At 41.2% G+C, this 25,205-nt stretch overlaps 3 protein-coding genes across 12 annotated transcripts in view; 1 reads left to right on the forward strand and 2 right to left on the reverse strand.

Moving 5' to 3' along the window:
- Positions 1-528: 528 nt before the first annotated feature.
- On the forward strand, positions 529-7,150 carry ttll3 (tubulin tyrosine ligase-like family, member 3). Of its 5 annotated transcripts, XM_085160809.1 has the most exons (14): positions 767-859; positions 1,192-1,249; positions 1,400-1,437; positions 1,508-1,626; positions 1,716-1,884; positions 2,090-2,145; positions 2,250-2,378; positions 2,457-2,571; positions 2,717-2,833; positions 2,940-3,120; positions 4,208-4,356; positions 5,178-5,421; positions 5,535-5,970; positions 6,079-7,150. In XM_085160809.1, the coding sequence occupies exons 3-14, from the start codon at positions 1,431-1,433 to the stop codon at positions 6,850-6,852; spliced, it is 2,496 nt and encodes an 831-aa protein (XP_085016935.1). In that variant the 5' UTR covers positions 767-859; positions 1,192-1,249; positions 1,400-1,430; the 3' UTR covers positions 6,853-7,150. The 5 variants fall into 5 exon arrangements, with proteins under 5 accessions (XP_085016933.1, XP_085016932.1, XP_085016935.1 ...); XM_085160807.1 differs by lacking the exon at positions 1,192-1,249 and having other exon boundaries at positions 529-859; positions 1,400-1,626; positions 6,079-6,715; positions 6,756-7,150; XM_085160810.1 differs by lacking the exon at positions 1,192-1,249 and having other exon boundaries at positions 785-859.
- On the reverse strand, positions 4,744-13,159 carry LOC146518649 (class E basic helix-loop-helix protein 40-like). The gene is made up of 5 exons (XM_085160814.1): positions 12,699-13,159; positions 12,476-12,539; positions 12,077-12,184; positions 11,599-11,722; positions 4,744-11,407 (listed from the first exon to the last, which is right to left on the reverse strand). The coding sequence occupies exons 1-5, from the start codon at positions 12,767-12,769 to the stop codon at positions 10,494-10,496; spliced, it is 1,281 nt and encodes a 426-aa protein (XP_085016940.1). The 5' UTR covers positions 12,770-13,159; the 3' UTR covers positions 4,744-10,493.
- An 818-nt stretch (positions 13,160-13,977) lies between these two features.
- The window catches only part of LOC146518650 (inositol 1,4,5-trisphosphate-gated calcium channel ITPR1), a 74,605-nt gene continuing 63,377 nt past the window's right edge, over positions 13,978-25,205 (reverse strand). For all 6 annotated transcript variants that reach the window (XM_085160787.1, XM_085160786.1, XM_085160790.1 and 3 more), the window contains 5 exons: positions 23,748-23,884; positions 22,732-22,897; positions 19,253-19,413; positions 18,395-18,556; positions 13,978-17,739 (listed from right to left, as the gene is read on the reverse strand). In XM_085160787.1, the coding sequence (XP_085016913.1) occupies positions 17,653-17,739; positions 18,395-18,556; positions 19,253-19,413; positions 22,732-22,897; positions 23,748-23,884 (713 nt within the window). In that variant the 3' untranslated portion in view covers positions 13,978-17,652. The remainder of the gene's footprint in view (positions 17,740-18,394; positions 18,557-19,252; positions 19,414-22,731; positions 22,898-23,747; positions 23,885-25,205) is intronic.

The following is a 25,205-nucleotide window of genomic DNA, read 5'->3' on the forward strand; positions in this document are numbered from 1 at the left end:
GTAGCAAACCACTCTACCTGGACTAAACTTTGTGACTGCGGGTTTCGGGTTACAAAATACGCAGATTGGTAACATAATATTAAGCTGTAACAGACGCTGTAGTGTTGCCTTCTTGGCGCACTGGCTTGAACGAACACAGACATTCAGAATCTGATTGATCCAGAATATACCACAAGTCTTCGGATGCCATCGTGTGTTAAGCTGATGCATTACGCAAAGAAAGGTCCATGCGTAGTAAATGACATAATTTATCACTGAAGGCAGTTATTTACGATGTAGCACAGATGGGTTCCTTTAACTACACAACATGTTAATCTTTATTGATAGATAAGGAGATAAGATTTAATTAACCAGGCAATAAAAGCAACATTTTTTGTTAGTTTGTTTTTTCCATCATTGACCTCGGCATGAACTCTTGCCTACCAGTCACTTTGCAGAACACTGTATTGAATTTTGGCAAGCTGACCCTCTTTAACCACTTTGTCCATTCACACTGAATTCAAAGTGCAACTGCAACGGGATATTTCCACACACATATCATGTATGAGTGCCTTAATTGTCCGTGTGCATGTCGCATACACCTGTAAGCCACGCTGTTTGCAACTGATAGTGTCCGATAGTGATCCAGTTTCTTCAAGGCATGCCTCAAGGTGGTGGACTTTCCATCCACCGGCGTGGCGTCCTGTTTCTCCTGGACACTGTTGTTGGGGCAACTATAAACTGTCTGTGGGAGCATGCACGGTTGTTATGGGAACAGTGTGCGGCAGCATGAAGGAAGCCGGACTGAGCAAGTCTATGGACGCATACAGATACAGCCCATGCATAGAGCCGCCAGTTCAGTGGGGAAGTGACAACAGAGGTTTGTATATTCATGTCCACTGTAAAATAACACCTGGTTTTATTTGAGATTCATTTTAGAAATATTCTTTATGCCTTTTTAATCGCTAATTTAAATCATGGAGAGTTGGCTTATCAATCCACGGCTGGTCATGGTGTATTCGTTTTATGTTTCTACTCGTGTGCGCGCACCTGCGCCCTTCTTGCGCGTAGCTCTGCCAGTCATCACAGCCTAAATCAGTTCAGATTAAGATGCCTGATTAACCCAATTTACATCCTTCTTCAGCTGCTGCATAGACATATTTAGGTACCACATGCCATACTATTTATAGTAAAGCCTCCTCTATTTTTCAGCTGCAGGGGAAACAGTAGCCAGTAGCCTAAACAGCATGTTTAGGTCTACAGTGAAAAGGTATATTTGGATATTGTCTCTGTAAATTTGGATCTACTTATATTAGCTTGCTATTCATAGATCTGTATAATTTCAAATCCTATAATATGATGTAAAAATAGTGCAACTGGTTGCATTTTTGCTTTCTCTTTCACATTATGCATTGGTCAGTTGAAAAGAGACCTACAGACCTCAGCAACAAATGCCAGGTAAGTCATTGTACATCTGCTGGTAAAAACATAATTAGTACTTCATATCTAAATCTGGAGTTTGTTCCAGTGTTACAATCCACAGTTGCTCCAGTGGGGGGAAGGATACGATCCAGTGTACCTAGCCTGCCAGTGATCAATCCAGACAGGCTGAAAACAGCTAAAGCGCTGGTGGACAAAGCTGTGAAGGTGATCATATGTAAAAACAGATTTTTAATGTAATGCCACAGTTGATTGTGTCATATTTTTTTCTTCATTTCTTTTCCTGTCATTCTCAGTTAAGGAAAGTGTTTTCAGTGCAGGGACCCTATCCAGTGATCCGTGCTGCATTATGGGCCAGAGGGTGGGTTGAACGTCGTTTGCCACATCCCGTCCAAAAAACACCTACTTACCCCTGCGTTGAGGAGGAGGATGGTAATGATGGTCTGATCTGCAGTTATTTTACTGGTAAGGCCAAAAAGAGAAAGGATTGCCCTCCTCTAAGTGTGGGAATAATTAACAGAGAGTAATTGTAACACAAGTTAGATGGATTTCCCTTTAGCTGGTAAACAAGAAATCGTATGCTGCATTACAGATTCTAGCCTCTAACACAGACCCCTTTATAAACACCTGTAACCATGCATGTATACACACACCTCTTATCTTGTGACAGAGAGAGCGGATGAAGGCGAGAAAGGGGAGAACCTTGATGACATGTATGATCTCATGGTAAGAGAAGTTTTAGGTGTACCCACTAACTTAACACAGATATCTTGCCCAGTGTAAAGCCAAAGGGACTTTCACTTTCTTTGTCTTTGTTGTGACTCTTGTAGTCTCGCCTTGTTCGAAATGAAACAACGTATTTCTACTGGACGACACGACGGGATAACATAGACTGTCGCTCCTTGCGGCACGACCAGATGACCAATCACTATGCGAATGCTGGAACATTTACCACAAAGGTAAAACGTTTCTAATGATTAACTGGCACATACATTTTATTTAGCTCTTTTCCTGCAGTGTAATTGTTTTGTTTTCAGGTGGGACTTTGTGTGAATCTGCGTAACCTTCAGTGGTTTGACACAGCGGATCCAGACACTTTCTTCCCAAGATGCTACAGGCTTGGAGCAGAGGATGAAAAGCATGCATTCATAGGTCTGCTGTAAATTACATATAACAGAAAAAAAGATGTTCTACAAGACTAAATGAGGTGTAATTTAGGTGCAAAGAATTTTTAAGATGACTTATGTCCTATCCAACAGCTTCTCTGACTGTTTTTCTCTTTTTTATGGACATAAAGAGGATTTCAGGAGAACAGCATGTACCAGTCTGCTGCAGTATGTGGTTGAGACAAGTATTTGGAGAAGAGATGAACCAGAGGGGGACAAACAAAAATCCAAGAACAGTCTCGCTGAAGGTTTAGAAATAATTTCTCACACATAGAAATAAAAATGCTTTTGATGCAAAGTTTGGACAAGAGGGAGTATAACGGTGCAATATTGTCTCTCTCTCTCTCTCTGCAGAGTTGGATCATAAGGAGCATCGATCTGTTGGTCCAGAAATTATTAACACAGCCTTACACGTGTGTCAAGAGTTTCTCAGTGTTCTAAAGCACAGCGACATTGATGTAACAGCAGAAATACCGCCCTCGGTGGAGGAAGCGCAATGGACAGAGTTTCTTAAACACTACTACATGGTTGTGCAGTGAGTTGAGAGATTTTCTGGGAGCTTTCAGGGTTTTTCTACAAATTGTCAACAGGTTACACTCGTTTTATTTTCATTACTGGCAGTGGAAGCCTCTTATAAAAATCAATTTAGGTTGCTAACAACTTAAAAGGTATCTGAAATAGCAAAATTGGAGTTCTCATTAGTCAGGAGAACATCCCATAAGGGGCGTGTGTGTGTTTCTTATCTTGGGTCTTCTACCAGAGACCTGGGAATTTGAGGGTTCTGCGCAATATCTTAGCTCACTGCACTCTTCTGGACCTCAGGTGTTGTGTCTCAAATCTGCTGGAGACCATCTTCCAGTTTACAGCTTACATACAGTTTACAGATCCCAGTTCTCCCATTACCACTGGTACCACTTTGGACTTTAGCTTCCACATCCGCTCTAGTTGTACTTTTCTATTATCTTGTGCTCTTTCTTCCTGATGTTACTGACCACTGAGATTGTCGCATCTATCACAACTATGGTCTTCTGCTATTTGTAAACCACCACCAAGTCTGATTGATTGGCCAGCAGCTGCTTGTCTGTCTGGAACTTGAAGTCCCACAAGACCTTAGCCATGATGTTTCCAACCACGTTTGGTGGTGTCTCTCATTAGGACTTGGGAACTTCTGTATGCTCTTGTACACTATTCCCTCCACTTAGTTGTGCCTCCCAGTGTACGGTGTCCTGGCTTGCCTCTTACATCCTGCTACTATGTGCTGGACTGTCTCTGGGGCATCAGTCTGGGTCCTGTCGCCTGCGGTAGACTCCTGCATACATCCATCTGGTGCTTCCTGTCCCATGATCAGAGCCTTTGTGCTGTCCTTTATACTGGCCTTTTCTAGCTGCTGGAAGGATTTATTCATGTCAGGTACCACTTGTACCTGTCAGTGGTACATCCCATGCAATGGCTTAGTCAAGTCAATAAGTAAAGGTTGCGGTTAAATATAGAATGACATGCTATACATGTTCAAAATACAGAGGGCATTAGAAAACTACCATTCCAGTTCCACTACTATAAAATTACAAATACTGTAAATTATGCTGTATTTGCAATTCTAACAATAACATGTTTATATGCAGTAAAGGCAAACTGATCAGGGGCAGCAGTGTATTTGTGGAGCGTTGCCAGGATATGTTAACCAGACTTCAGGCTGTTTGCCCACAGCTGGACACAGATGGATTAAAGAACATCTGGATCATCAAACCAGGTGCCAAATCAAGAGGAAGAGGTTAGGCTTTTTTCTGATAATTTACCTTCGTAATAGTTAATATGATGCTTACATAGCAAGCTTGCTTTTTTTTTTGTTTGTTTTGTTTTTTCGGTTTTGTTTTACTAATTTTTATACATAGAGAAGAAAGATGTCACACTCTTTTTTTTCCTCCTTTCACTGTTTTTATTTCAAGACTCACATAAGTTTTTAAACACCACTGTTTTCATCTCAACAAAGATATGATTTGTAGTCAAGTCTGGCCTAAGTGGAATTATATATGCAGGTATAGCTACTTTGTCTTCACTCTCATTTATCTTTAGTAGGATGGGTGTTCACTTTGCGCTTTGCAAGTCATTTCTTATTACTTTCTGACAAATTTCAGAGGACAACTTTGTCCAGGGATCATTTTTATTTGTTGAGCTGTCAAATAGTTTTCTGTCTGCGATCATGCTCGAATTGTTGGTCTTGGTCGCATTTCCTTCCATCTGGCTGCACACAAGAGGCCTTTATTGCACTGCACAGCAGTGGTAAAGCCAAGCCTTCTTTTTATTTTTGAAGTACTTTGTATTTCATTATTGACTTTATGTGTGTTGTTAAGAAATTAACATGACCCATTCTTTGAATGTATGCTGGGAAATTTGACATGGTATTGACTGAAAGCTGACAGAGTGAAATTACTTTAAAGAAATGAGATTCCATCATCAAACATCAGATTTGATTCACGAGGTCATCTTAAACACTGCTGAATCATATAGTTTGTCAAAATTGCAGTTATGATTTTGTTTTAATCAACTCTGCTTTCATCTCTCTTTTCACTCTCACACCCTCATCATCATTAGGCATTATGTGTATGAATCACCTGGATGAGATTTTGGCACTTGTGGACACTGACAGAGCACTGACAAAGGAGAGTAAGTGGGTGGTTCAAAAATACTTGGAACGCCCCCTGCTGGTCCACTGCACAAAGTTTGACCTCCGTCAGTGGTTCCTTGTTACTGACTGGAACCCTCTGACTATCTGGTTCTACAAAGAGTGCTACCTGCGGTTTTCCACTCAGCCTTACTCGACAAAAAATCTGGACAGGTCAGTAAGAGTTTTCAAACAAAAGACAAAAAATTAAGGTTACAGTTAAGTTTTACGGCGTCTTTTATCTAGAGTACTTTGTGGATGTTCCCATTTTCTACCATTTTCCTCAGCTCAGTCCACCTGTGCAACAACTCCATCCAGAAGCACTTCCAGCCATCTCGTAACCGCCATCCAGGACTGCCGGAGGATAATATGTGGTCCTGCTCACAGTTTCGCTCTTTTCTGCAGCGAGAAGGGCGTGAGACAGAGTGGGAGTCGGTGGTGATACCAGGCATGCAGCAAGCAGTTGTCCATGCTCTACAGACAGCCCAGGATTTGGTGGAGCCCCACAAGGCAAGCTTTGAGCTTTATGGAGCTGATTTTATGTTGGGCAGAGATCTGAGGCCTTGGCTTCTAGAGATCAATGCCAGCCCTACTATGGCCTGCTCCAGCACTGTGACTGCACGGCTCTGTCCTGCTGTGCAAGTCGACACGCTGAGGGTTGTGCTAGATTGGAGGACTGATCCCAGCGCTTGCACAGGAGGCTTCAAGCTTATTTACAAACAGGTTGGACTGGCTCCAAAGCCATTTGCTGTTTATTTCCAGGGTATTTCTACTTAACGATGAATGCCATGGAAAATTTTGTGATTTGTTTTTACTTTATCACATTTTCAGGCTGCAGTTGAAGTTCCTCAGTATTTTGGAGTGAACCTGCTAGTGGAAGGAGCGCCCATAAAGAGATCCAGACAATACAGACAGTCTTTTATCTCTAACTCACCTCTCCCTCATCGGGTCCATCCAGAGCAGTTATCTCAAGCTGTGGCTGAGCCAAGACACAAACAATTCAGTCAGAAGCCACATGCAGTTGCTGAGTTTCCCCTTTTAGGCAAGGAGAGTCAAGTGAAAAAAAGCCAGATGACATCTACATGTCCAAAGAGGGAGCACGATAGAAAAGCAGAACGTCAAAACACCTGCCCTGTTCGCAAATCCTGCCGCAGCGTGGCATGTGAACAGCCTGTGAGTGTACACACTGAACCTCAGAAGAAAGCACAGCGTTTGGGATTATGTCGCCGTGTCAGTGGGGCAACCCTGGTGCCAAGGAGTCTATCCTTTTCCTTAGACCCGGCGTGTTGTACATCAGAGGGTAAACAGCAGTCCATTCGCCATCATGCATCACACACGTCCAAATCCTTCCTTTCCCAGCGAAGTTCTGAGCCACAACATAAGATTTCCTCCAGGGTCTTTCCATCCCTCCAGGGTCCCCTTCCAACCCTTGAGGTCTTTCATTTGCAACCAAATATTGTGACTGGAACTAACCTTTGTCATAATTCTGCCTTTTTATCTCACCCGACTACCCACAAGCATCAGTTATGCTTAAACTCTCAAAGGCAAGTCAAAGCTAGACACAAAGGGGAGCTCACAGAAGAACATAAATACAAGAGATGTTGAGTTGATGGAGATGGAGCACAGCCAGAAATGCTGAAAATAATTTGCATATTAATGGGCTGAAACCAAATTACCAGAATATCTATTAGTTTATCTATATGCATGTCTGTACAAAAGTTTGGCCTTTTTATAGGATGTGGGTATTTCAATTCCCCACCAGGTGGCAATAAAGTTTCAATGATAAAAAAAAAAAAGGTTTAAGGTTTGGTGATGACAGGAAATAACCAGAGAAAATCATTCTGGGTCCACAGACACGCTGGTACATTTAGCAACACCTATTTAATTGTTTCAGTGCTTTTTTTTACAAAAATAAAATTAAAATGTAAAAACAACTTGGAAAGTTATTTTTTTAAGTGATATGGGTCTTTATGCCCCAAGAAGAAGAATCCTTACTCTACTGATTACAATCATTTTCTCAAAACATTCAGACAGTAACACACTTGACTGCCACAGGTTTAATCAAATTCATGTAAACTGTCGTTAACTAGATTTTGTTGAGCTGTGTGTTAAATAACATATGTGGATAAAATAATAAAGTTTTTTTCATATGCTTTGTCATAATTTTTTAACTACAGACAGGAAACAACGAGAGAGGGACAGTCGAATATGACTTGAGAAAACATGGTATTCATCTTATCCACTAATTTGTTATCCTGCTGGAAGCAGCCATCATAAGATGGGTACACCGTGGTCTTAAAGGGATTGACATAGTCAGCAACAATACTCGACTGGTACCAGCAGCCATGTTCAGTGCTCCTGCATGCAAATATTAATGTATGTGGCAGCAGCTCGGTTCATTAGACATATAGACATGGTAAAAATGACCTGCTGAAGTTCAAAGCGTGCATCAGATTTAAGGATGATTTAAAGTGACTTTGAAGGTGGCATGATAGCTGGTGACTGACAGGCGGATCTGAGTATTTCGAAAACTGCTGATCCGCTGGGATTTTCCCACATAAAAGTCTCTAGGGTTTACAGAGAAAAAGAGAGAATTTCTAGAGAGCAGCAGTTCTCTGGATGAAAATGTCTTCTTAATTGCAGAGAAGCATGGCCAGACTGCTTTGAGCTGATCGGAAGGCAACAGTAATTCAAATAAGCACTTGTTACAACCAAGCTATGCTAAAGAGCATCTATGAAAGCACAACACAAACCTTAAAGCAGATAGTCTTTCCAGCAGATGGCCACACTGGAATTAGTACTTGGTAATCAAAATTGGATAAGATGAGACTAGAAAAACATTTGCTGGTCAGACTTTGGTGTAAAAAACATGAAAGCATGGATCTATCCTGATATATATCAATATATATGTGTGTGGTGATGGTGTTGTAATGGTGTGGGGGTTATTTACTTGGCACACTTTGGGCTCTTAGCACCAACTGAGCATCATTTAAACACCACGGCCAAAGTACTATTGCTGACCTTGTCCGTCCCTTTATGACCACAGTGCACTCATCTTCTGATGACTCCATCAGGGGGATTACAGGTCATGTCACAGAGACAAGATCATCTCAAACTGATTGCTTGAACATGACGATGAGTTCACTGTACTCAACTGGCCTCCACAGTCTCCAGATCTCATTCCAATAGAGCACCTTTGGGATGTGCTGGAACAGGAGATTCACATCATGTGTGATGTTATCATATCAGTATAGATGGGAATTGCTTAGGAATATTTCCAGCACCTTGTTGAATCTATGCCAAGAAGAATTAAGGCATCTCTGAAGGTAAAAAGGGTTCAACTTGGCACTAGCAAGGTGTAAATAACAAAGTGGGTGGTGAGTACATGTATAATGGTTTTACTTGCAAACTCATGACATCAATACAACATGCAACTCCTCCTGAAACAAATAAATGGAAATCAGCTTCAAGGAAACTAGTTTGAAAGATATAAATGACATTTAGGTGGCTGGTCATAATCTCAAACTGTAGATTATATAAACAAACCAGCAACAGAATGACTAAGCTCGGAAAAAAAGGGCACTGGAAAAAAAAATGTGTAGGTGGGAAGACAAAGATGTTGTGACTGGCACTGGGCTTGTGTTGAACTGCACTGAGATAAACCTATAATTGGAGGTGCTATCGCATAGATGAAAAATGTGATTGCACAACACAGGAGGTAGTGGTAGCATTTTTTGTAAATTATACAGCTACCTGTTTTGCATGTCTCCAGGAGGTAAAGCACTCTGCAGGGAAACTAAATACAGAGGGATGTGTCACAAATCTGGAATCATCGTATTTACTATCGTCTCATACAGCCACAGAGACAAGACGCAGATGTATTCTGACTGTTGCCTCAGATGATTTACCGTAGCTGTTTATACTCGTGTGTTTACTTGTGTTTTTGCATTTGAGGCCACAGACGGTTAACCAGCAGGAGAGCCATGCCACAGATCTGCCATTACATAAGTGTTCCCTGTGACGTGAATGCTGTGGTGCTGTAAAACCTCTAAAAAGTATTTATTTGTTTCCACACACACATTCTCACTCTCTTTCGTACATATACGGTCAGAACAAGTTTCCATGGGAAAAAAAATACTTTATTAATACACTTATATCATGTATATCAACAATTATAGACAAAATATTTACATCAAACATCTTTCATGTAGGTCCCAAAATATAAAATCTCAAGTACCTCTTTCTATAGAAAACTAGTCTTCTGGTTAAAACGTTTACATTCACTTCCTTGCTCCTTTGTCTCCAAGATTCATACATAGTACAGAGAATTAACATCTGAGATTTATCAGCTTTTCACAAGTAAAAGGCAACAGCAAGCACAAACACCGGGTTTGACTTGAGCAGAAACAGATGTCGAGTATGCAGACCAGGTCCAGCACAGTGCTACAGTATGTACACAGTTTCTGAGTACACGACGTACATTGTCCACACTCTGCTCTCCTCGTATACCTCTCGGGGCAGACAGAGTGCGAGAAGGTATCAAAAATAGAAATGTACAATAAATCTATGAACAATAATTACAGAAAAATCCATCTTAGGCGTCTGTTTAAATCATAAACGATACTTCTCTCATTCAGCGTGGCCATGCGGCGGCCTATTCCTTCATCTACCATGTGGTGTACCCTCGCTCATGTCTGTACACATTTGAGGGAATCCTTGTATTTTGTGGTGCCGGTTATGGCTGAAAGGGCTTTTTTTTCCATCTCAGTAATCATAATGGTGAGCAAAGGACATAGGCGACAAACTTTGGGAGGCAAATTATCGCTAACATTTGGTGCAACACGTTCTAAATTACAAAATCGCGAGTGAGATGCGTCAATGTTCATCTGTGTTTACACTTTAACAGCAGCAGCTAAAACATTTCTTTCTTTACATTCAACCATATGTGTGTTTATGTGTGCACAGGGCAGATCCAGTTTATATGATACATATATACCACTGAACACCGCTGAGCATTTGACATTCAACCAGAGCTTTGCATTGCTCTCAGCGTGGAAGGATGCTGCTCTCACCTCTCTCTCTCTCTCTCTCTCTCTCTCCTTGATCATTTCTACAAGTCCTCTTATTTGATGCTTTACCCTCCAGGCTGAGGAAAAGAGGAGATGAGTGATTATGAATTATGGAACAGCTCAGTCGTGTTTTGAGAACAGGGCAATATATCAGGGCAATCTTTTCGCCTTTATCTCTCAGTCTTTGGTTTCCAGGTTGAGGGGTGGTACTTGCTTGAGTGCCTGAAGGAGAGCAGGAGAGTCCATGGGGGTCTGAGATATGGCTGGGGCTGGAGAACCTCCCCGGGGAGACAGCACAAGCTGAGGTGGGCTGGGCCTTTCACTGGGTATGGTAGGTGATGAGCTGCTCATGCCAGGGTAGAGCATTGGCATGGCCCCAGGGTACCAGCATTTCTCAAGCATTGGTAGGTAAGCTGCAGCAGAGGGTGGAATGAGGTAGAAAGGCATGCAGAGGGGATGTGGAGGAGGGGGTGGATGGTTAGGGGATGCACTCATGAAACTTCCATATCCGCTAGAGGATGAAGAAGTTGATGATTCTCCGCCTGAGAGCAGCTCATCCTCAGACGACTCCACACGGGCTCGTTTGTGGCGTGGCTCGTCATCCTCCTGCTTGATGCTGGAGTTCTGCCTGTCAGCCAGCAGTCGCTTCTGCTGGGTCCCGTGAACGTAATATTCTGGATGTCCCTGCGGCGCCCCAGATTCGGTTTTCTCCAGCTCTCCTCCGTAGCCACTGTCTGTGTCTGTATCACTGCCGCTCTGCTCGCCGCTTGGTGAAGCGTACACCCGCTGGATGACGGGCACACAGTTCCTCCCGTAGCCCTCACTGGGCTTAGGGGCTAAGCTGGGAGACATTTCTTTATGAGGTTGGTAGGCAGGGATTTCCTCGGGTTGAGGGCTAAGAGGGGTGCGGGGTCGGGCTGGACTGTGCAGCACCTCTACAGCTAACTTGTGAATGTGGCTGATGACGTGGGATGGGGTGAAGTCTCCGTCAGTCTTGTGATTAGCGAGATACTGGAGAATTTCCTTGGCACACATGTGGAAGCCAGAGCAGAACATCTCCTCTGACTTCTCCTGGCTGATGGGAGGCTGCTCTATAAACACATAAGGAAACAACACACTCAGAAATCTAATATAGACTGTGACCTTTTGTAAACCGCTGTAAGTGAAGTTACTTTCAGTGGTGCAATTCTGCATTCATCTGCGTTATTTGCATTCTGTCTAACAAACCCATCCAGTTCCTCCTCATGTGTTTGTGCGTGTGCAAAAATGATCTGCAGCTCACCGATTTGCATGCCGTTCTGAAGAGCGAGGATCTTCTGCTGCTGCTGCTCAAGAAGAGAGGTGAGGGCTTTCACGTGCTTGAGCGTAAGCTCTAAAACCACAGCCTTCTCCAGATGGCCCAGAGTCTAATGGAGAGACACGCACACAGTCAGCATATCCTCACCTCTTATATAACACGCAGAAACCAAGCTCTACCACACATGTACACATCACCACATGTGATTACTCTGAAATAATTTACACAAATTTATGGAAATTTCATTTGCATTAAGGAAATCAACACTGAATGTAACTTTTTAAAATATACACTCGAAACAACAAAATCTAACAGCAGCACATTCTCTTTAACGTGAGCCGTCATCGGCATGAGCTGCTGACGCACTCAACAAAGATGTGATAGCACTAAACAGCCACTAGATGGTGCGTGCCGCTCAATACAGCCAATCCCATTAACCCTCCCACCTACACTATGAACTTACAGTTAGTTTCAGGTGCTCGGGTAATAGATCTTTTAACTGGGCGATGCATTCGTTTATCCGGTCACGTCTTTTCTTCTCAATAAGTCTGTGAGGCAGCTTGTAGGTTTCCTAAGAGAAAAAACAGAAATGTTGCGTAAATTTAAGTGAAACGAGAGCACACAGGTCTCCATGACCAGAGGCAGATACACCGATAGGAAGGAATCCAGGAGTTATGTCATAGTAGAAACTAGGTTAACCATTTATGGGACTATAGACCAACTCCTAATCTAATTCCTGGATGTTTGAGCTCTATGGTTATTACTTAACTTTACCAATTGGCAATAAACAACCACAACCACAAACACGAACACGAACACACACACACACACACACACACACACACACACACATAGAACGGACCTTGCTCTCTTCTCCTCGCTTCATTCCCCGCCTGGGTTTATAAACATACATTGGGAAATCCATCCTAAAGAAACACAAAAAAAGCGCACGAGTAAGGAATCAGGTCATTTTGACGGTAAAGTGCACAAAATTATACATTAGGTACATTTTAGTTGGAGGTTAAAAAGGGGGGGGGGGGGGGGGACACAGTCTTGGAAAGCTACATCTCCAAAGTATAACTTACCCCTGCACGTCTGACAGTTCAGCCTGATGTTTGGACAGAGGGGGTGGTTGCGCGCTTGGAATTCGCTCCATTCTTTGTATTCCAATTGTGCTGTCAAAACCGAGGTACTCTTCCAAAAGCACTCAGAAATAAATACGCATTTATTTACGCGCTCTATCAGCACTTGCAAAGCAATTTGTAAATAAAAAAGGGAAATGATAAAATGCAACGAAAAATGCGCAGAATGCGTCGAAAAATGTTAAAACTGTTTAATAATCTGTCATTTTTTAAAAAACAAAACGCTGTAAAGTTAGTTCCTGCGATCTCCACGCCGTGGTCCCGCAGCGGTGAGGAAGTCAAGCCTTGGTGGCGAGCTGGGAAAGTGGGGGAGGACAGAACGACGAGTTAAATAAACCCTCTGACTCTCCGCTCAGACTGATCTACCTCTGTCACATGAGGCTCACGTGTTAAACGGCGCTGTATCCTCGGCGAAAGGACGGCCCACTCCCTACAGATGAGGCACCTCAGTGGGCGGACGGCGGATGACGTCAGAGCGTAGGGCGGGGCATGGCCGATCCCGTGTACCACCATGCTGAAGTGTATGGAAACAAGGCTGTGCGCCGGGGAACGTGCTGGCAGTGAACCATCGCAGGAGTTCAACAAACCCGAACCTCGCGAGGCGAGTAGGTGTGGTACCTACTACGGGTTTTTCTTGTTTGTTTGTTTTTTTTAAAAAGGAACACAATAAAATTAAAAGAGTAAATCGAGCCGTTAAAGGCACAATCTCACGTACGACTGCAAAATAGCAAAAAAAATATCGGAATATTTCTTCAAGGGCAATAAAACAATTTAAGGAGCTTTTCAAATGTCACGAGCTCTGCACTAAAGGACAAAAGTTCACTTTATTAATCATTAATCTCATGGAGACAAACAACTTATTGAATCTGCAGAAGAGGAAATATGAAATTGTCTCGTCTATTGGTCTGTTTGCAGAACGGCTCGGTCACGGTGGGAGAACCACGTGCACCTGTGCGTGGACGGCTGTGTGGAGTCCGCGTTTACTGTCATGAGGCGGTGCCGTCTGTCACGTTGATCTCCTCATGGCCTCGGGTTCCTGCTGAGCGCGCGCGGGGCACATCCAGCTCATCCACGCACACGGCGGCTGCACCTGTCCGCTGCAGGCTGCAGGCACACTTTTAAAACGTGCTTCTTCATTGATTGCATTTCTCGCAGAAAAATGAAATGGTATTCAAGGACTGGTGTGACGACATTTACATTGCAGGATTTTGCTTTTACTAAAAAAAATATCCCCTAGAACGCTCACGTAATGTTAAAATAAGCAGTAAGGTACTTTTTTTCTCTCACGCAAGAATAGCTCATAAAATGAGGTTTGATGATGATCCTAACAAACTTAATACACAAGGGTATTTCCACATTTAATAGGAATAATAGGGGTCAGCTGCAGCTTAATGAACGGAAATATGAGAACACTCCAACATTCAGTAGGTGTCACATGTCAGACGAAAACAGGAACGACAGCAGTGGCATTTAGGGGTCACTCAGCAACATACAAGACATGAAAATCATAAATTGTTCATCTCGTAGTTAAAGACACTTTAAATTCAAGGCACTTTATGAAACCACTGTGAAAGAGGTTTAGGGTTTTCCCAGTTTTCACACCTTTTTAACACAGCAGCAGCACATTTAGTAAAATCTATGGAGAATCAGATGAAGTCATGCTCGTTTTTGTGGGGTTTTTTTTACATTATGAAGCTTCTTGCATTTTTATCAGTTGTTTTACTCCTTCTGACAAAAAAACTAAACTAAACTAAAAATGATTACTGTGTTTAAGAGCTCATTTTGTCTCCCTGCCTTGCAGCTAAAAGCACGCTTGAACTGTCCGATCTGTCTTATCTATTAAAAGAAAAAGAAAGTTGCAGATATCAATCATGCATTCATAACATCAGAAGGCATTAGCTCTGAAAGTTTCACTTAAATGACACAAATTTTAAAAGAATCCAGAGTAAACAGATGTTTCATTGTTTCAGATAATCAGGATCCTTCACAGTAACTGGTAACATTCTTTATTTCCACTAAAACCCTCCAGAATCTCTCGTCCTGTGATTTTATCAACTGTTCCTAGAAACTGTTCCTGGAGTTTGGTGAATAAAGTGGGGATCAGTAATTGGAAAACAACCATAATCCCGGTCACATCCCAATCTTTTATAAATAACCATAACGATGGAAAGCACCCTGAAGGCAGTCTGGGGACACGTAAAACAAGTACATCCTGTTTTTTTTGGTTTTTTATGTAATGATAATGATGCCTTTTCTTTTTCTTACAAAATGTTTGAGCTTTAGGTAACAAAAATATTGTTTTTTATGTGATACTGTGAAACCACTGAGAGACTGTCAAAGGCTATTTTAACAGCTTTTTAGGCGACAATATATAGATGACAAATAGAGACGAACACTCTCTTAATCTGAAGCATATATTTAGAAACCTTACTTATCACTGTGCAAAGGTCTTGACTCTCACCCCTCATTTCGTTATATTTTAATCCAACAGCCTGTCTTTCTTGTAATTTATCAAAAGTGGTCATGAGCAATAGTTTCCCAGGCTTTCTGGAGGTCTTTGGAATTTTTTTGATTTGGACATTGGCTGCTTTTCCACTCCTTTTCAGTCCACTCCTTATACCTGACCATTTTAAGAGACATTTGTAAGACACTTAAGACTGACTTATCAATCATTAATGCGTAAAGGCACTAATGCGAGACATGAACCAGTGTTGCATCTTCACACAACAAACAGCATAGAAAGAAACCGATTTTAAATTGTATTTTTATGCACAGTGTTGTGAGCAGTGCATCAAAAAAAACAAACAGTTAATTTGTTGCAATTTCTTCAAGTTTAAAGTTGAATTGATAAAAAATGCCACAGATAACAGTTTGTAAAGCACCAACAGAATGATCCCCAAGAGCTATTACACAGAAATGTGAAGAAACTGGACAAGTGAAAGGCAAAAGAAGAAGTGCTAGGCCTAAAACAACAACAAAAAAGCACCATCAGAGTTTCAGCCAACATCCAAAGAAGAGCTTTGAATGTCCTTCAAGAAGCCTGGAGAACTATCCCTAAAGATTACTTCAATAAATTCCACTAAGGCTTGCCTAAGAGAGTTGAAAATAAAGGTGTTCATACCAGATATTGACTTGCAAACTTGTTAGGATTGTACAAACTCTGTTTTTGCCTCAGAACCTGCATTTCTGTATACGTTTGCTGCTATAAATAGCTGTAACCGTTCATTTTCCTAACAAAATATAAAGAAATTAAGGGTGGCGCAATACTTTTGGGCAGTACTGTTCAATTTCAATATTCAATGCAAATACAGGAAGCTACATAAATGTTAAAATCTATAAATATTCTGCCTGCGGAAGGATGAAATACAAAAAGATCAATTGAAGCTTACAAATGTGCAACCCATGTACGCGCAGACATTTCCCCATGCTGTATGATAATCGAAGAAGTGCACTTCCTCATTTTTAGAGGACTTCGGATAAGAGATAATCTGCCGGCAATTCCCAATTATGACTTCTGCATGCTGCATTTTTTTTCATGCCCACTGCAGTATCAAAGTGCATGGCTGTGACTTAGGGAATTACCAGATCTTCACTTCCTTTTGTGTCACATTTGTAGGTGCAGACATTGGTTTCAGCAACCATATTTGACACACTTATTTATTTAAATAGACTCCAAGAATGCAATGTACAGTTCAGACAGAATCCATCAGTAAGTATAAAAGTTGAGTTTGGTTTAACAGCACTCCAAATTCAATCTAGTAGTTTTTTTCTTTCTTCACATTAACATGAACACAGTCTTTGTATTCTTTACAAAGTGACCAAACAAATAGCAACGATTGCTTCTGTGCTACAGAAAATATCAGTGCTTCAATCTAAACAGGTTAAACGAAGATTAAGTAAGTCAGTGCAGACATATCAAGGATAATGAAGATAATGTTGTTCCCAAAAATCTTTTATGTTTGGATCTGTGGTTTTAATGAGATCCCACATAAATCACATTGTTAAATACATCATGGACCCAGTGTCAGGGTGAAACAATCGCAGGACTGCTTCAGCTCTCTAGGAAGTCCATAATGTTCATTATACAAAAAATATTTCTAGAAAGTTGTAACGGGTCAGAATTATTTATCTTCAAAAAAAGTTACAATGTATTCCCAACGATTGTTTTTCTTATATAAACTGCCCTGGAACAAGGAGGACCTTAGTTTGAGATTACAAAGAATTCTGAAAGTAGTATCAAATGCTTTCTCTCGACTTAAAAAACAAAAAAACAAACGATTACAGATTTAATAACATCTTTATATGCTTTGGAAAAGCTTGGTGACCTCTTCAGTGTTGTTTACAGCTTTGTCTTATATTTTAAATACACGATAAATCATTTTAAATAAAAAAAAGCAAACAAAATTCACAAAACTAGTTAGTTCTTAATTAGTCATTGCATATTAAATAGCATTCTTATTGCCATCTGATGAAAGCAAAATATTAAATATCGTGTTGTAAGGGTCAAACAAAACTTCAAATCCACATGTGACCTGAGTTTGCTGGTGCAACACAGAGGATGAAATCCTCATTACAAGGCCACTTGAGAGGAATATTCCCTCAGGAACAATGGCTAAACTTTGGCATGCTGTCTGACAGGTCCGATGCAGAAGGCATTCAGGGTAGTAAAGCTGAAGACAGAAACTTACAGGACTGGCTTCTCAGGTCCTGAGGCACGTCGTGCACACTCCACCCACAATGACACATCTATACTAAACACCAAGATAACTTTTACTCACGTCTAAGGGAGTGTTTTGGAAAATACAGCCATACATTGACCTAAATAGATACTGGAGATGGACATGTTTTGGCACTGTTACAGGTGCTCAGGCACTGGTGAAAATGGCCCCAAGGCCCCTCAGGCAGGCTGCTGGGGATTGATGTTCATGTGAGGAGGGTGACCAAGAAGTCCAATTCGTTGTTTCTGCTTCCTCTGTTCTGTCATCTGCATAGGGGGAAAAAAACAAGACAGTTTAAAGGCATCATCTCAGTATAGAATCACTGATGTTGATTCTCATAAGCTTTTATAGACTTTGGAGTTTTTGACAATTAGCTGTGCAAATTTTTTCATTAGGGAACTTCGTGACTCCTAAGCATTCTAAAGGTTGGCTCAGCAAATCTACAACAGAATGGCTGAAAAAGAAAAGAATCAAGGTGTTGCAGTGGCCGAATGCCCACAAAACTCAATAAACTCTGTTTTAAAAAAAGAGTGGGCCAAAATACTTAAAGAACAATGTGAGACACTGACACAGTCTTAAAGAAAACTATTATTTCAGGATATTGTTGTTATAGGTGGTTCTACATGCTATTGAATCACGGGGTTTATTTGGATTTTCACAGGACTGCTTAGAGTCCTGTGAAAGCTTTCTGTTTTCACATGACTGTAAGCACGCAAGCATATGAGAAATAACATTTTCCCCCTGATTTCTCAATAGTGTGCAAACAAAGGCAAGTCAGAAATGAAGATGTAAACAATACAAAGTGTAACAACTGGAGTTTAATATTGGTTGCAGTGAGCTTTGAATCCAAAAAAACGCAAACAGAAAAACTCGACGCTGTATTACAAAAAGAGGGAGTTAGTTGACTGTCACATGATATACCTGTTCTTTGAGCTCAGTCAGCTGCGCAGACAGGTTTGTCACCAGCTTCATGGTTGACTCCAGCTTCTCTTGCAGGTTCCTGATTTCATTCTGCTCCCCCTCCGAATCACTGCTCACCAGTGACATGGCACGCATCCGAGGGAACCAGTCCAGGTTGTGCTCCTGGCATTGACAGAAAACATCAGCCGAGTGTTGAACTACTTTTATTAACAGTTAATGAAAAGGCAAATTCAAAATATTGTTACCAATGGAAAAAATTGGGAAAACTTTCTACTACTGCGATGAAAATCACAGTGTGCACGTGACTGATTCCTTATTAAGCTTTAAGAGTTTTGGCTAATCTGCCTTTCTGGTGCACATACTTCCCATTGGTCTGTTTGTGTTTTAAATGGACATGACAGGTATGTCTGTCAGTTTAGATTAAAAAAGCAGAACACAATCTACTAGGGTGTGTGGTGTGTGTGTGTGTGTGACAAGCTGGTACGTGTTTGTGTGTGACTCAGTAGGATAAACTGATGAGCACTGCTTACCATAAAAATGTGACACAAAGGGAAATGCTCCCCAAACCGCTCTTGAATTCAGGACTGAGTATTGCAAGGATCACTCTGATTTCTAGTAAATGGCTTGGGAATGATGTCAAAGATACTCACGTCATCAAGCTGTGAGGTTAAGCAAGTTTTATGCAGAAAGTTCTGCAGATTACAGTCTTTACAGACATTCCCTCTGATTTTACACACTGTTAGTTCTAAAACAGTGCGGTCTCACAGTGAAGTCAATCAGTTTTTAACATATAGGCTTGCAAAACAACCAGATCAGTTAGCTCTTTGTTTTAAGGGTGTGTGCATGCTTTGCGTTTACCTTGATCATCTCAGCCACGTAGCTTTCCGGGCCGGTGTATTCAGTGGAATCTTTAACTTTTACCAGGACGATAAAGAACAGATAGTGCCACATGTTGTGCTCCTCTTTAATGTGCTCCTCAAAGGTCACCGTCTTGTTGTCAAACTTGTCACGCTCCAGACCTGTCAAATAGTTTTGTCATGAGGTCACAGTGTGTTTTGGAAAAATAAAGCAGCAATGTTTCTTGCTGTTTTGTAAGTAATGCAATGCACATTATTTTAACAAGTTAAATTCATAAATATTTCCTAAAATGATGTGAATGTTGAATGTCAGTGAATGTTAAATCTAATCAAACTTTGCTGTTACAGGGGTCTCCTTGCATTGCGTCCTGAAAAACAATTGTTCTCTGTATTCACTCTTTTGCAGTATCTTCTGTAACCCCAGACTGGCTCAGTGTGTTGAGGTCAGGACTCTATGGGTGCCAAACCATCTGCTGCAAGACTCTTTGTTCTTCTATTGGCTTAAAATGGCTCTTGAGGACATTGAGGACATTGGCTCTTGGGGCCATCTGTCTGTCAGACATGAAATTTCCCACTCGTGGGATTAATAAAGGTATCTTATTATTATTATTGTCATGTAACTGTCATGTGACACTGATCAGACAGCAGTAAGTGATCTAAAATGTCTAAAACGTCTAAAAAATTTGCTCAGAACCAAGACAAACAACATGCAAAGTATACAATTAAAATTGATTAAAAACTGTCAAAAGATAACATAACATTGGTAATAAATTGCAAATAAGAGAAGTTTCCAGGAATAAAGCAACATTCATACAGAAATTAAGAAGTCCTAAAGAAAAAATAAGTAGACCCTTACTGCTTCCACAGGAATTAAGAGGGTAAGTAGCAGCTATGTGCTGCTAATCACCTAAATAAAGTTATCATCAGCAAGTGTGAGCATCTCTATGAAAGTATTAGTTTTGTCAGTTTGTTAGCCTGGAGCATTTAGCTGTGTGGAGGCCCCAGCAAATTCACCCCGAGGTCAGGCTGTGCAATTCTCAGAGAAATTCTGACTCTACAGGCATCAGTTAGCATGTTACATGTTAAAGTTCATGAGAGCAAGGTTAGAGAAAGACAGAAGAGGTATGGCTTGTTTGGAAGCACTGACAGGAAAAAGCTTTTTCTCTCTAAAAGGAACATTTTTGCTAAATTGCGTCTGAACAAACCACAGGAAACTCCTTTGGACAGACGAGGGCATAGTGGAGATATTTGCCCCTAATGCACAGCGGCACAGGACCTGGGCACTTAAAGAAAATGATTCGACTACAAACTCAGTTGAATACTAAAGTATTCTAGAGTCAAATGTGAGACCATCTGTCTGAAAACTAAAACTCATATATATATGAACTTAAAAGTTTTTTAAACGTTACCCAGTGTGACACTGACAGCCAGCAGGTTGCACCCATCCTGTTAGCTAATGTGGGCAGGGACAGGCTCCAGCTCCCCCTGTGACCCTGGTTGTATAAGCGGGTTGGAAAATGGATGAATTGTTCTTAAAGTTAATTTTCTCAAGATGGTATTTTTGGATTTATAACTGAAACCACTTCTGTAAAGTAGACAGTCGAGTTTCACATTTATTGATTAACTTGTCACATGGACTGAAAAAAATCTTACTTTCCTGAATATGGCAATTAAAATTTCAGTCTATATTTTTTGCTAGCCTGTCATTACAAAGTGATGCGTGGTTTACTTTACACATTAATAATAATTATGCACACAACGAAACCAATTAGTCCTCACTAAAAGCCCATAAACCCTAATCTTTCTACTCAATAAAGGGGGCTGCACAATAGTGTTACTGATGTACAAATGCAGAACAAAGAAGGCCCAAGGATAAAAACCTTCTACAGCTTGATAAAAAAAAAAAAAAAGCAAGCAGAGGCTCACTCAAGGACACCGGCAGCATGAAAACCAAACCAATAAGATGGTGGAGGTCATTTTACCGTGCCAGTGAGCCTGATTTGTTGCACAACAATAAATTAAGCTACAGGTAAAAATCCCTGTGCAGGAAGTTCATGACGTAAATTGATCATTGGCAACAGCCTCCAAAGACCTAAAGACTAATACGAGACTGAGCGAAAGATCAATGGCTTATAAAACCAAGCTAGAGGATGTTGAGCCACTTAACATCCTCCTGCGGAGCCCCTAATCTCTGCATCTCCTGCTCTCTCGTGGTCCTTCTGGAAACCATAGAGACAGCAGCTCCCCCTGTGGCCTGGCCTTATTTAACATGAATGAGTCAGAGCTGATGGCTGGCTGGGTGACATAATACTGTTCTCATTCCATATGCTTACCACTTGTCCTGACTGCCTGACCCAACATACGCATGCACACACATGCTCACATACAGCATGTACTTCTGAGCTTACACTCGGTAATGAGCAAAAACACGCACACGCTGCACGGCATGTTCTTATTTAGCTACTTACTTACATATAATGTACATATAAGGACATGCGGCTGATGGCACACGGAGGGACAAAGTTCGGGCAATCGGCGAAGCCTCACGAGACATATGGTAAGGAAATTAAGTGTGTGCGAGTTAGTGAGCGAGCGAGTGGGAGAAAATGTCTGTGCGTGTGAGACAGACATGAATTATGGAGGCGAGCAGAGCAGTGGCAGGAAGCCCTCATGACTCAGCCTTCTTTGGAACGGCAGCAGAGTGAGAAGGGGGAGGGAGGGCGGGAGAGACGAGGGGGAAAGCAACAAACGAATAGACTAACTAATATGGGCGTACCACAAACCACAAATACACCAAAATCAAATCAAATCTAATATTCCAAGAGGAGAATTTGGGAATAAAGTAATATTAGATAGACTATGGAGGAGTTCTAATAACAAACAGTCTTTAAAACCACACAGAGCCCTTCCAGCAACAGAGCACAGCCTTACCGGGCTGGCACACTGCCCTTATGTTAAGACAAATCATCCCATCACTGGAAAGTTAAGAGGTTTATTTCCCATGACTAACATCACAGGACATTACTCCAACACAACTTCTTGAGACAGAAAGCTGTGCCCAACACCTGGTAGGTTACACACAACATTAAAGTATGTATGCATTTGAGCTGCAATTATACATTATCAGCTTTTATCTCTATTGTTATTTATTTATTTTTTTTTGGAGCAGTCACCTGGCCTATAATGTCTCACTAGTGGAATTTGCAAAAGGCACCATGTGGAAGCCAAACATGTCAGGAGGGAGAGTCTTTTACTTTTTTTTCCTACAGAGGAGTTACGCAGCTTCCTCATATTTTTATTCCTGGACTCTGCCAAAGTAACTTTGCATAATTCAAAGGTTATACTGGGTCTCACTCTTTATAGCCTCTCATTTACGCGTCTGTCTGAAACACATATGCATACATATAGGATATATGTGTAATAACGTATATGGAAAAAAACAACACATCCCCTTTAACACATTAGATTGAGCGGTCTTACCGCAGATAAAACATGAGGTCTTCAGGATTTCCTCTTTCTTCTGTTTTTCACTCCTCAAGTCAGCAAAGGTGTCAATGATTACACCAAAAATAAGGTTCAGGACAATGATGATGACCATGAAGAAGAACAGCAGGTCGTATATCACTCTCGCCGCAAACAGTGGCTCCTGGGTAAGATACAAAAAACAGGGTTGTATGGACATTAGGGTCATGATCCCACATTAAAATAATTATAAACTTTAATTTGAGTGAGGTTAATATAGGGAGGGGAAACAATGAGGACCCCCTGTCCCATTTAATGGCATGACCTAAAAGGCAGGCCTTTATGTAAGCAGGTGTTGTGGATGATGTTATGAGTATAAAACGAGGTTAACCTTGGTCCTCACGGTTGTTCATGGAAACATAAAGCCGTGGGTATAACCTGCCAGATGCTACAGTAACAGAGACGACAGGAAAGCCGGTCAACGCGGTGCAGCCCGTCTCGGATATGCCGGTCAGATTCACCGACTCGTTTTGCTTATTTACTCATTGCTCTAGAAAGTCATGGGATGAGCCTGTCTCTGGATTCTTTCGACCACCCTGCAGTTGCCACCCACATAATGCATATTACCCCCACTTGTTTGGGACAAACCAAATAAAGTTGGAGCCACCATGCCACCCGTGTCCTACGACTGCTGTAATTTGCTTTAACAACTAGTAAGGGTCTCAGAGTCGAGTTGCGAATGCGTGATTGAGACATTCACATCCTCTTTTGACATCATAAGTGGTTAAGCCTTCATTCAGTGGAATTCTATTTTGAGGCTTAATTCTCACACAAGGCGGAGGCAGCGCAGCTGTAAGGAAACATTGCGAAACCTCCATACTTTTGAAACAAAAACAAGTTTAGTGGCTCATAGCGAGCTCACATGATCCATGGCGCAGCTGCGGGTGCTACAGCTTCTCAGCCAAAAACGCACGCATATACACATGCACACACATGCAACATAGCGCCTGAGGCCTAATCGCAGTTGCACGTACCTCTTTGGAAGGCTTGCGAAGAACATCCCCCACTCCCCCTCCACTCCTCAACCCATGACTCAGCACAGTAACAATGCACATAAGTAAAGAGTCACACGTCCGTTCCATGTTGTCCTCCTCAATGTCATTCCCTAAATCTGAGGAAACAGAAAGGACAGCATGTTTAATAATTACAGTAATTAAATAAGAGACTATTAAACAAATCATTGTTGCATATTCGCATCACTGCAGCACTAGAGAAAGTCTATAACAAGTATTTAAACTATAATGCTTGACCGGACTGATCCAACCAGGAAATCAGCACATATAGAACCCGCAATCTTCTGTTTATCTAGCATCAAAACAACAAGGTGTGACTCGAAGTGATTGTAACAGATAATAACATGACGAAACACTGACCTCTGAAAATAACAGCAGCCTGACATAGTTTTAAAATAACTGTCTGCCTACTCAAATACAATAAAGTCATAAACTGCAAATGCATATTTATTTTCGAGTCGTTGCACAAAAAACAATATCCTGACCCAAATTTGTTAGGTTTTAATCGCCCCTTTTTTTGCTGTTATATATATTTGTATATATGTATATATATCTGCACTGAGGGGCTGTGAGGCACAGATGCACTGCAGTTAGTTGATCGATGGCTGCTCCCACAGTCTTATAATACATTTAGCAATCTTTGATTTTGAAAAATGCACCCTATAACCTATGAATATTTATTATCTATCAGTATAGGTGTTGACTTTGTTCCACATTTATTCAGCTATCAAATAGAGTTAATGGACTTCATATCAAATCGTGTGACATCATACTCAAGATGCATTGACTGCATTAGAAACTTTTCGATGCTGTATAACTGAGATGCCATGACATAGTGGTTGCAATGTTCATATTCAGCATTTATGAATTGGTTTATGATAAATAATACATGTAGAATAATTCTCTATAGTAGGAAGTGGAATTATCCATGTAGTCATTCGTTAAATATAAGACATCAACTGCCATTCTATTATAAAATATCCTTGACTTTGATGCAGCCATGCTGGTATGTTTTGGTTCATGCTGTGAAGCCTCTAAGTCAAAGCAAAAGTGTTTGTTTGCCTGGAATGTAAGATAGTCAAAGTCAAATCAAAAACGGAGTAGAACACGTGATCTCTTTGCTGTTTTGGGCCAAAGTATTTTTATTGCTATGTCGGTGATGATGGCAGAGGGAAGGAAACTCAGATGGTGAACCCCAGGAGAGTTTATAGTTTCTCTGTGGAGCAAATGTAAACATGGAGAACGGTCCAGTTTATGAGTCACATCGCTGAAAATATTTTCAACCATCATTCTGGTTCCAGCTCCAGACATAAACCGTTTTATAAATGGGTAGCATTGATGGCAACAAAGCTGGCGGGAAGTTCCCCGGAAATATTATTCCTTTTTTGTGACTGTCATTAATCTGTGTCACATGAAGGT

The sequence above is a fragment of the Neolamprologus multifasciatus genome, chromosome 5, assembly GCF_963576455.1.
Source record: "Neolamprologus multifasciatus chromosome 5, fNeoMul1.2, whole genome shotgun sequence".
Taxonomy (NCBI): Eukaryota; Metazoa; Chordata; class Actinopteri; order Cichliformes; family Cichlidae; genus Neolamprologus; species Neolamprologus multifasciatus.

What these genes read in the sequence shown, in the direction of transcription:
- ttll3 (XM_085160806.1), top strand. Translation starts at nt 544, where the DNA reads ATGAGTGCCTTAATTGTCCGTGTGCATGTCGCATACACCTGTAAGCCA. An exon ending in ATGACATGTATGATCTCATG is followed by an intron (nt 2,146 to 2,249) that starts GTAAGAGAAGTT and finishes TGACTCTTGTAG; the next exon opens with TCTCGCCTTGTTCGAAATGA. An exon ending in TCAAGCTTATTTACAAACAG is followed by an intron (nt 5,971 to 6,078) that starts GTTGGACTGGCT and finishes TCACATTTTCAG; the next exon opens with GCTGCAGTTGAAGTTCCTCA.
- LOC146518649 (XM_085160814.1), bottom strand. Translation starts at nt 12,769, where the DNA reads ATGGAGCGAATTCCAAGCGCGCAACCACCCCCTCTGTCCAAACATCAG. An exon ending in AGCGAGGAGAAGAGAGCAAG is followed by an intron (nt 12,185 to 12,475) that starts GTCCGTTCTATG and finishes TTTTTCTCTTAG; the next exon opens with GAAACCTACAAGCTGCCTCA. An exon ending in TCAGAACGGCATGCAAATCG is followed by an intron (nt 11,408 to 11,598) that starts GTGAGCTGCAGA and finishes ATGTGTTTATAG; the next exon opens with AGCAGCCTCCCATCAGCCAG.